The sequence below is a fragment of the Drosophila subobscura genome, chromosome U (assembly GCF_008121235.1).
Source record: "Drosophila subobscura isolate 14011-0131.10 chromosome U, UCBerk_Dsub_1.0, whole genome shotgun sequence".
Taxonomy (NCBI): Eukaryota; Metazoa; Arthropoda; class Insecta; order Diptera; family Drosophilidae; genus Drosophila; species Drosophila subobscura.
This window is the reverse complement of record NC_048534.1, coordinates 7,014,036-7,024,722: the sequence shown is the minus strand read 5'-3', so window position 1 is coordinate 7,024,722 and position 10,687 is coordinate 7,014,036. Positions and strand designations below refer to the sequence as shown.

The window sequence follows — 10,687 nt, the reverse complement described above, 5'->3', positions numbered from 1 at the left end:
TGAAATGAAATGTGAAAAATATTATGAGACTTTTTCCTTCCCCTGGGAGGGAGTAGGAAGTGGGTGATGGGTGGAAGGATGGTGCGTAAGATTCAAAAACAATATTAATGCAAAATTGTTGTCCAAATGTTGTCCTCTCCCCCTCTCAGGTGCATTGCACTCTGCACGCTCTCTGGATGGAACTTTTGAACCATTTATCGTTTATTTTTGTATGCAAATTGAGAGATTTTGAGGGAGGGAAACCCATGAATGGGTGTCCTGGGAGTTCCTCTGCCAGGTGTCGAAGCAGCGGTGTAGCTGTAGCTGTAACTTCTGCTCTATCTGTGCATCAGTGCCACTGGGAATTGGAGTCGTATCCTGGTATACGCATTCCTATTCCTTCTTTCGTTTGTGAGTCAATAAAATAAATGCTGGAGCACTTTGCTGCTGCTTCCTGCTGCTGCTTCCTCCTGCTGCTCGTGTCTGTTGCACATTTTATGCATATGAGTGGTAAATACTTGAACAGAGAAAGCACAGAGAAATCTCTCTTGCCCCCAACACAGAAGAGTGTCTTAAGGGGCAGTGTCTTGTTGTAACAAGTTGCAACCGAAAGAAAACACAAGAGTTCTCATCATAGGAGAGGGACCGACCGGACCAGGGCAGGGGGGCCAACTGCCTCGAGTGTTCGAAAGTTGAGTTTTGTGCTAGAAGAGATTTGTGCGAGTGGAATCTCCCCTCTCCTCTCTTTGCTTGCTGTGCGGTTGCATGCCGCATGCGGCATGAATGATAAATAACAACATTTCTTGCACCATTTCCTGAAACTTCCAAAACCCACCCGAAAAACATGGCAGCAATCGCAATCGAAGGTTAAAGTTTTCCATTAAAAATTCACCAATCGAATGTGCATTTTGCATTTTGGCTTTCTCTTCTATTCTCTCTTTGAGGGGTGGGGGGTTGGAACTCCACATTTACATTCTCTAATGTACAATACATATGTTTCCCTTTATCCCATTGTTGCAGAAACAGAAATTCCATCCAAATCTTTGCAATTTTCAATCAAAATTTCGAAATTTTCTTATTGCCAAAGAACTATTTTTGCCTCATAATTTTCCATCTTTTAACCCCAAAAATTTCTCATTTGTGGCTGCATCAGCAACCAACAGACACAACCCACAGAGCGTGGCAGGGGGACGAGTATTTGGGTCCTTCGTTCTGCTGTCATAATGAAAGATCCTCCGCCACTGACAAAAATTGCAAACAATTTAAGAAACTGCAAAAGCAACCAACAAAAAATAGAGGGAAAGAGATTAAAACACAACAAATATCCAAAAGGGGAAAATGGACAAAATGAGGAAAATTAAGATGCGATGTCAGTGTGTACGAAACGAATCAGGAATACCCTTTCACGCATTAGAGAATTTCAGGATCTCTCTCGCTCTTTCGCTCTCTGTCGTGCATCTTTGACCCTTCTTTTTCTAATTAATTCAGACTCCTGAGTCTTTTCTACCCTGAAATGCCAGCGTTGTTTCTCTCTCTGTGGCAGCGGAGAGGACTTCAGACTAAATAAATAACATGACCATAAACTCACGAGGGTAAGGAGAGGGAGACTGTGCTGCTGGAGCGGATTGGCAAAAATGTTGCACTAAAAGTTGTGAAAAATTGCATCACTTGCGAATGAAAGAAAGTTTTTGAGCGCCAAGCGAAAGGATTTTCCGCAGCAGCTTTACCAGAGGTTTCCCCAAGAGGAGACGGGTGGCCTGGCTAAATAATAGTGAAGCGGGAAAAATAATAAACTCATAAATAGGATGACAAGTGTGTGTGGAAGGATCCACGAGGATGTGGAGACAAAACCGTAGCAGACGACGGACGAGGACAAATTGCCTCTGCAGCAGTGGCTGTGGCAAGAAGAGGGAGGAAGGAGACAGGGATTGGCGGACAAGATGGATGAAAGATTTACTGTCGCTGGCATCCAACTCGCCCCCAAAAAAGGAGAAGGAGAACTGTCTTCCCTTCCGGTGGGTTTAATCAGCAGCGGACATTGCGGATGATCCCGAAACTAATTCCCGAATGTTGTGGCAGCAGCAGTAGCACCAGACTTTGTTTTAATTTGCAATCTGCCACTGGTGTAAGTGCCCCATCCTGCCTCGTGCCGCGTGCCTCATTCTGTGGTGGCATCAAATGTCAAACTTTTCATAGGAAACACAGAAACAGAGTTTCCGTTTCCGTTTGATTTTCCTACTGTTGATGTTCTTTTCCCTTTTCCCTCACTTTTTCGTAGTTTTTGCCATGTTTTGATTTTGCTACTTTTCCAAGGGTGAAGCGGGGTGGGGCAAGGCGGCTGAAAGCAGAGCCAGAAAATGCTAGAAAATGTACAACTTTTTTTGCGGTTTTTTGCGTGTGCCTTTTCTTATAGTTTTTTGACAATCGCAAAACTTTTTGCGACTCTCCCGCCAGAGAACTCTCGAGTCGAGTCGAGTCGAGAAATGATGAGAAAAGGAGGAACGTGTTGCGCCTTGGCCACGAAAGTTTTTTAATGAATGGGTGGTAAGCAGGGGGCATATTGTTATGCCTGCCCCAACGAAAAGTTTTGTTCTTGTTTTGACGTTTCAATTAAAGAAGTGCCCCCTGCCACACAAGTGCGCTGCCCCCAACGACTGAAAGAGGTCGCTAATTATTGCAAAAGGGTATGCGGAGTAAATCATTCAGGGATGGCGAAGGGAGACCCTTTGCTGCACTTTGAACGAAAGCTTCTTGCGACACGGTTAATGTAATGCCACAGAGAACGACGCAAATGAGGCAGCTATCAATGCACACAGCCAGCGGAGAGAGAAGCAAAGGGCGGAAATGAAATCATGACTCTGCTTCCTTCCAAGCGAAGGATCCGAAGTTTCCGCTCGTTTCCGCTTGCATCAGGGGAGGGGTGGAAAACTTTCGCTAAACAGCCGCTGGGAAAATTATTGAGGAAACGTTTTGTAGTTCCAATGTTTGGGGAGGGAGAGAAACTGGATGCTCCCTTTGGCTTGAGTGGGGGGCAGGCAACAGATGTAAGGTTATTCAAATATGTGCACACCCCCGCAAGCAAAGGGAGAGAAAGCGTGACATGTGGCACACGCACACACAGTGTGTGCTCCAATAAGCTGCTAACACGAGGCGGGAGTCGAATATTCCACAAATGAAATTGATATTTAGGCTCTCCGTCTGCCACCCAAAGACACAAAGACAGGGCTTCCATGTAGGCCTCAGACGTGGGCCATAAATACCAAACTACCTTCTAAGGCCCAAGAACCAGAGAGGCACAGGCACAGGCCTTACTTAGGGTCACTTCTGGGAGGCAAGGAGCTGTAAGGCCAAGATGTACTTAGGGGCACAAACAGGAGACACATTCCACACATAACAATGAGGCAAGGAGAGGCCTTCTCGACGCAACATTCATAGCATCTCCTTGTGGCATCGATGGCTAATCAAGCGATGAATTATTGCCGCATTTGCGCCACATTTGTGTTGCATATTTCATGAGGGAGCGAGGCAGAGGCAGGGCCCGTCCATGCCCCGCAACAGCTGCAACAGAAGGACAACTATTTTCAATTTGGGGCAGTTGCAGTTAATCCCTCGACTAATTAAAACAAACCCCGGCCACTGCTACTCCTGTCACACGTGTGTATTACGTATACGACATGTTGTCGCGGGGCAGGCAGAGGGCCATGGACTCTACTCGAAATTTGAATTTTTCCTTTTTATTAAATTTTCCCATTTTTGTCATCCCTCGCTTGGGAAATTCCCAGCGGAAAATGGCAGTAAACAAGTTTCAACAATTTGTCGTCTATGTTCTTTCGGTAAAGGGGGGGTGGAGCATGCAAGTGGGGACATGTGAGTGGCATGAGGCATGCGGCATGCATTGTTGTATTAACCATCGATACAGAGATGAGAGAGGAGAGCAACGTTTGCTTTGATAATGAAAAATAATCATAAAAGTGGCTGCTCCACAAATGGTGGTGTGTGGGTGGTGGTGGGGCACTTGCAACACTCTACTCTGGGGGCACTGTTGCACACGATTCCACGCGATTTATGCCATTTATTAGATTTCACAAGTTTCGAGAGCCACCGTTAAGAGTCGTAACTGCTGCATGCCACACACATGCCACGGGGCGGGCACGAGTACGCGAAGTCCTGTCCTGTCGTGTCCTTCCTTCCGGCTTACTCTGTAGTTTATTCCGTGTATCCAAATAGTCCGATAGGAGATCCCCCTCTCTCTCTCTCTCTCTTTCTGCAGAGATAATATTATTTTTTGGGGCAGGGGCAAGGCTCGATTGTCACGCATTTTGGTGGAACGGGAGGAGTGTGTGTTCGGGCACCCTAGAGAGCATTCTTTATGCTTTTTTTGGGGATTGGAATATTTGTATTTCCTGTTTGCCGTTGGCAGAGAATTGATGTTTTGTTAAAAATTTCTTTCCTGGTTGTGTTGCCTGACAGTGGGACACAGGGAGAAGCCTCGGTCCGACAGGCCGCCCGGCAATTGAAACGGAAATTAAAAACTTTCCACCCCCGCATGCTGTCTGGGAATGGGACTCGAAATTCTATGTGATGGTGAAATTTTTTGTATATTTAATATTCAATGAATTTGTGGCATTTATTTGCATTCTGTGGCATTACCAGCGATTCTCATTATGTGGCATTGCCCCCCCTCCGCGCCTCATTAAAGCATAATCTCTCGCATCCATCGGTTATATGCTGCCGCGAATATGTTTTTAACTGTATTAAGTGGCAAGTGGCGGGGATTTTGTTTGTGTAATGCGATGAAAGTGTTGCATAATGAAATGTGCAAACATCGCTCCTGGCCCGAGGCACGAATATTTGTAGGATGGAGTCTGGCGGATCGGTTGTGTGGCAACTGATGAGAGATTATTGAAACATAATTCCACTGACATAATTCTGCCTCCTGCCTCGTGCTTTGGCCACTGAAAATGTGATTAATTTTAAATATTTAACACATTAAAATAATGAAATTTGCATTTAGTTTTTGGGAGACTCCAAAGTTTTGATGTTCCTTTAAAAAAGGGGAAAACGAAACGAGTTCTTTAATGGATGATTCTCTACCCTCGTTTGTGCCACACGTTGAGCAAGAGAAAATGCAATAATTTGTCTTGTTTTCGCCATATTTCAATGGTCAAAAGGGGTCCTGCCCCAATGCATCTCATTCATGGTACGCCTCGTTCTGGAAACGACGTTAACATTACCAATGGAAATGAAAATGCAAATGGGAAAATGGTAAATGGAAATGCAGAGGCAGCCTTTAATTGCAGCCGTAAGGGAAAAGGCATTTCATTTTAATTTTATAATACAATTTTCACACATTACTCAACGGCCATGGCAATGGAAATCGCATTGTCCTGTAGCTCTGAACTCCTGAAGTCTCCGTGTCCGTGTACCATACTGTCCGCCACATGACCATTGATATGTGCGTCTGACGCATCGTTGTGGCAGGGTCTGAATAGTGGCGACAGAGAGAAAACCCTTGAAGATTCCCCTGCTGAATGGATGCCTGCCATGTTGTGCCTGTAGAGTGCTTAAATGTTTTTTTAGGGCTACTTTCATCACCAGCCGGATGCAGCCTCAATGAATTTCAATAAAACCAAAAGTGCTGGCAGCGGTTCTTCCATCTGTCCTCTGCCGCCTGAAAGTTGAGCATTCAACAAGATTACAGCAGCGAGGAGAGGGCCAATGGCCACTGGACTGTGTTCGTTTGTCCGTGTCCGTGTTTCACCTCTTTTCAGAGAACGCATGCAACGCTGCGATCCCTCTGCCTGGACCCCTGTGGAGTCGTCTCCTGTGGGGTGAACAGATGCTGCGTCTGCCCCGCAGTTATAATTAAAGCACAAACCATGTTTGAGGAGCGTCTGTCCGTCTGTCTGTCCGTCTGTCTCTTGAACAATAATCGCATTTCGAAGGGCGATGAACAGAACAGAAAAGAACAAACAGTGCAAAAAATAAGACCGAAAGGTGAATGAAATGTTCGTGGCCGGATGGGGCATAGCATTGGGAGGGCTGCAAGCGTCCGTTCAATGGTTTACCTCACTCTCGCTCTCCCACTCTGAAGAGCGTTGATGCGATATTGTTGTGGTGATTAAAATATGCCTGAATAATGCTGAAATACCGAATTGCTGCACGATGATGTGTGGCATGCTGGCTGTTGACTCTCGTTCAGCAGTGCATCCTTCTGCGGCAGCCACAGCCACAGGCATTTTGACTGCGCCGAAAAGTAGACTTCCGTCCCAGTGGCAAGGCACTCACTCTGTTGGTGGAGTGGAGTGGAGCGAAGCGAAGGCTGCCCCACGCTGTGGCGGCAATTGGCGTGTGGTTTTCCAGCTACATAAGAGAAGTGGCAGAGCCAAGTGCCTCGCTCCATGGGAACTCGCCCGTGCCCCTGCCACCTTCCATCTTGCGTTTAAATTTGTGCATAAATTTACACTTGTGCCCCCCCTGTGCCATCGGATCGGATTGGGAGTGCGGTGTGGCCTGGCGTGGTGTGGTGTGGCACCCCGAAGGTGTCATTCATTGAGTGGAAAGTTTTTGCTACTATTATTATTATAACTCTATCTCTACCCCTCTAAATGCCGTGGGGCATGTGGCATGTTTAACTCGTTCTACCTTCCGCTCCGCTCAGCTCCTCTCTATTCTTTCCCCTCTCTGGAAAACCCTTTCCTTTTAGTCTCTTTTAATTCTCGTAACATTTTTCGGGCTTGGACCCAAAGTTTCTTTCCCCCCTCTCTCTCTCTCTCTCTCTCTCTATCGGTCCCTTTATGTTTGTGCAACACTTGCGGCTACTGTTGCTCCTCCTGCCCCAGCTGCTGCTGCTGCTTGTGTCGTTGTAGTTGTTGCCCGACAAAATGCTCGATGGCGTTGTAAAATGTAATCATTGTGGCGTGTAATTAGTTTTTATACATGTACATACACATGTATCTGTGTGTGTTTGTGTCAATGTGGGCTCCATGTATAAGTGCATTTACCCCAAAAGAGTGTAAGTGCCAGTCTCTGTGTGTATAAATAAAATTTATTATTGCATTAACGCTTTGGGGGCCAGAGGAGAGAGAGATCACCGTTGCTGCCTTCTACAGTCTCTCCCCCCGGTCGCACGCACTGAAGCACTGCAGCACACGTACATACATACATATACGCACATGTGTATGCAAATGTATGCCACATTTGGTGTGTGCGTGGAATGCATTTAATTGGGAATCGGGGAATCGAAAGTCGAGCAATTGAGAGGGTTGCGCCAAAGGTTAGGGCTAGATTTTTTCTGTATACACGCGAAGGAGACTGATTCACTTGGGACTGTGCTTGAGACCTTTAGCTGTTTCCGAGCAGTAGAAAGTTTCCATATTAGAATATTTTTCCAAACAAATTGTTCTACAGAATGGGATCGACAAATGTCGACAAAGAATAAAACTCCCATATAGTTCTCTAGAGATATTTTTGTACATAAGTAAATAGAAAGGTAACCTGCAAACAAATTGCATTTCATTTGATGTGAAAACTTATTCAAATTAGCCAAAGTTCACTTTTGCGGTATTGTGTGGTATTTTGTTTTTTAAATGAATACTGTATTATTGTTACTATTATTTCCTATGGGAAAGGTGATTCTTGAAAAAAGTTATCCACTTAGTCTTTCTAACACATTACGCTATCCAAAACATATCGAGATAAATGGATAAATCTCCGCGAACACGAAAGAAACACCGAGAGTTTTTAACCCCGTGGTTAACCATTAATTAAAACCACTTTATAGAGACATTAATGGACCAGACTTATCAGAAAATCGCATTGTTACATTGCGTTTACTTTCGCTGGAATAGACTTTAGCAAAATAGAATAGTTTAGAAAATCCGACATCAGAGAATTTGATTTGCAGTAAAGGCCCTTCCATCCATAGAAACTTCCCTCGCACACTGTACCCTCTCACCCTCTCCGCACTCTCTTCTCTCCTTTATGTTCAACCATCGAGCATTCACCCATCGACGACCACATGTCGTATTAGTAATAATAATTTACACATTACTATTCCTGTTCCTGTTGCTGCTGTGAGGACATATTGCGCGGGGTAGTGGAGGGGTGGAGTATTGGTGGGGTGTGGCAGTGGCAATAGTTTTCGTGTGCTGCGTGTGGCCAACGCTCTCAATCAATAGTCAATTTTCAATTTGTGTCCCTGTGTCCGTGTGTCCCCCTCGTGTTCGTGTGGCGGCAGCATTGATTGGCGGTTGTTTAGGGTCAACCCCATCTCCTGCCTCCTGCTGTTGCTCCTGCTGCTGCTGCTGTTGTTGTTGTAAGCCAATTGATTTGTTGTTCTCTTTGCTGCTGCTGTCGCCACTCCGAATTGTGGTGCCCCTGCGCCCCCTTGGGAGGCCAGCGGAAATGCCACGCAATTTGTTTGTTCGCACTCAAGCCACAAACATTGTGGAAATTAACTTGTTAAGCTACTGCGGGGAGGGAGGGTGGTAAAGGGTAAGGGTAAGGGAGAGGAAGTGTGGCCGGGGTAATTGGCATTCGATTTATAACGGCAGCTCCACTCCTGTATTTTGAAATTTCTGTGGTACATGATTATCTACAATTCTAAGGCCTATAAACTTCAAGCTAACAAAGTAGCCGGCCCCCCGGTTTCGATATTCAGTATTATTTCAGTCTACACACAGGATCCGAATTCGAATAGAACAAAATTTCTGGTAATTTTTGTAAATTTTAAATTATTCGCAAAATAGTCTCCCGAGTCTCAAAGTTCAATCAATTTTCGGATTAGTCTTTGAAATTTGTACAAGCAAAACAAGGAAGCAAGCTGGGACATAATGTCGAACATTTCATTGACAATTGATCCACCGGAAGTGGATGATCGCGAGGAGGAGGAAGCCAAATGGATGCAACTGTACTGCCAGCAGTTCTCCAGCGAAAATCTGGTGGAATCAAGCCCAACGGACGTGGAAGGTGAGGCGCCTTTTGAGCCTGTGTTTTACTTTTCTCAAGAACCAGATGCATTTCCAGCGGAAGCGTTTCCAGCGGAAGAGTTTCCAGCGGAAGCGATAGCAGTCAGGAACCGCTGGGCTTTGCGGCAAGTTGCACAGGGAAACCGGCGCCGCCGTTCTCGGCGTCTCTCTGGCCTACGACTCCGTGGGGCAGGTAACCACCGCCTCTTCCCCAATATTGGACGTGCGTTACGTGCACGGAATCCCCTCGGACCCTTCCATCGACTGCATCGAATAGGCGCTGAAGATCTGGCCCGTGCTGGCTATGTGTATCGCGCGCGCTGATGAAACCGATGAACTCGAGCCCCGTTTCCATGAATAAAGAAACTTATTCCAAGGATCGTAGTTAGGGATGGCAGGGGGTACGGGGAAGGAACTGCAGCAAACTGCAATACTTCCGTATTCCATTTCCTATGCTTCTGCCGCTGCCATGGTGTCCGCATCCATGGCTTTGCGGTTTTTCCATTTAAAGTTCAAGTGGGCGCAAAATCAGGGCTTATAGGAGGACGGCAGGGCAGGGCAGAGGCTGCTCTGCAACGACTTCATTTGCAACATCAATCCCGACCTCATCATCAAGTTGTGTCTGCTGTGGCACTCGCATTACGATTGCGTTTAATAAGGCGTGTGGCAGCCATCCCAGAAGAGGCAGAAGCACTAGAGGATTGAATGGGGCATGTCCTGGGCCAGGAGGCAGACTGGCTGTGTGGCGGAGTGGCTGTGGGGCATCTGTATAATTAGCTTTAATGGCCTAATGCGCGTTGGCCATTGCCGTGGCTCGTGCCCCTGGCCTCTGGCTCTTCTCGACAGCCGCGCTGACATGGAGGAGCAGCTAGCAGGAAGAGACGAATGAATCTTTTGACACATCCCACAGGCTGTGTGAGACTCCTACCTTACGATTCTCGTTTAAATAAGAGAAAACCCTTTGCCTCTGAGCGTGCTGCTACTCGAGTATTAATGAAAGAACTGCCACTGCCTCTGTCCCTGTCCCAGCCGCACTTTAAAGCAATTTTCCAACCAAACAAGTTTCCAGGAAAAGCGAAGCTCCAGAAAAGAGTTCGAGCGAGTTCCACGAACGACTATTTATTTGCCCCCAATTGCTGTACGCCTCCGCCTCCATTCACACGTAGCAGATGCTGCTGCTGCTCCACAGAAACTTCTTGCCTCATAACTTCACATTGAAGAAGATGCATATGCAACACGTTCGTGCCATTCACAGTGGCTACCGCTGCTCCAATGATTCTCTCTGTGCCACAGAAAGAAGAACTACCTGCCGCATGCAGCTGCACCTTGGTGACTTGGAAACGAGAATCGAGAGCCAGGAAAATGTTTGCATTCGCTCCATCGAAGGATAGGGAATAGGAGGAGGATATATTACTTACCTTTTTCGAAGTAAAAGAGAATCGAATATTCATTCCAATCGTGCATTCTATAGGGTATTCCATGATTCTCTCCACTAAGCTCTACTCCGAAATCTAGGAGATAAACGGGGATGAAATGTTGCAACTTTTTCTTAGTGCTATTCGTCTTTTGCAGGCAGCAAGAGAAATGAGTGTTTTCGGGCTGGGGCGATTCTTTCATTTTCCATACCTCAGGAGGAAGTAAGAAAAGAGAGTTGCGAATGCGGATGAGCTGAAACTTAATTGAAAAATATTGTTTGCTGTTTTATGCCACATTCCCATGGCCTTCCGTTCCTCCGTTGA

The 10,687-nt window shown here is 46.2% G+C and overlaps 1 protein-coding gene across 3 annotated transcripts; it reads left to right on the top strand.

Annotated features, from left to right (window-relative positions):
* Nucleotides 1–8,664: 8,664 nt before the first annotated feature.
* On the top strand, nt 8,665–9,320 carry LOC117900845. 3 transcript variants are annotated; one of them, XM_034811360.1, is made up of 2 exons: nt 8,665–8,949; nt 8,995–9,320. In XM_034811360.1, the coding sequence occupies exons 1-2, from the start codon at nt 8,814–8,816 to the stop codon at nt 9,270–9,272; spliced, it is 414 nt and encodes a 137-aa protein (XP_034667251.1). In that variant the 5' UTR covers nt 8,665–8,813; the 3' UTR covers nt 9,273–9,320. The 3 variants fall into 3 exon arrangements, with proteins under 3 accessions (XP_034667251.1, XP_034667253.1, XP_034667252.1); XM_034811362.1 differs by having other exon boundaries at nt 8,666–8,949; nt 9,037–9,320; XM_034811361.1 differs by having other exon boundaries at nt 8,666–8,949; nt 9,022–9,320.
* Nucleotides 9,321–10,687: the final 1,367 nt, after the last annotated feature.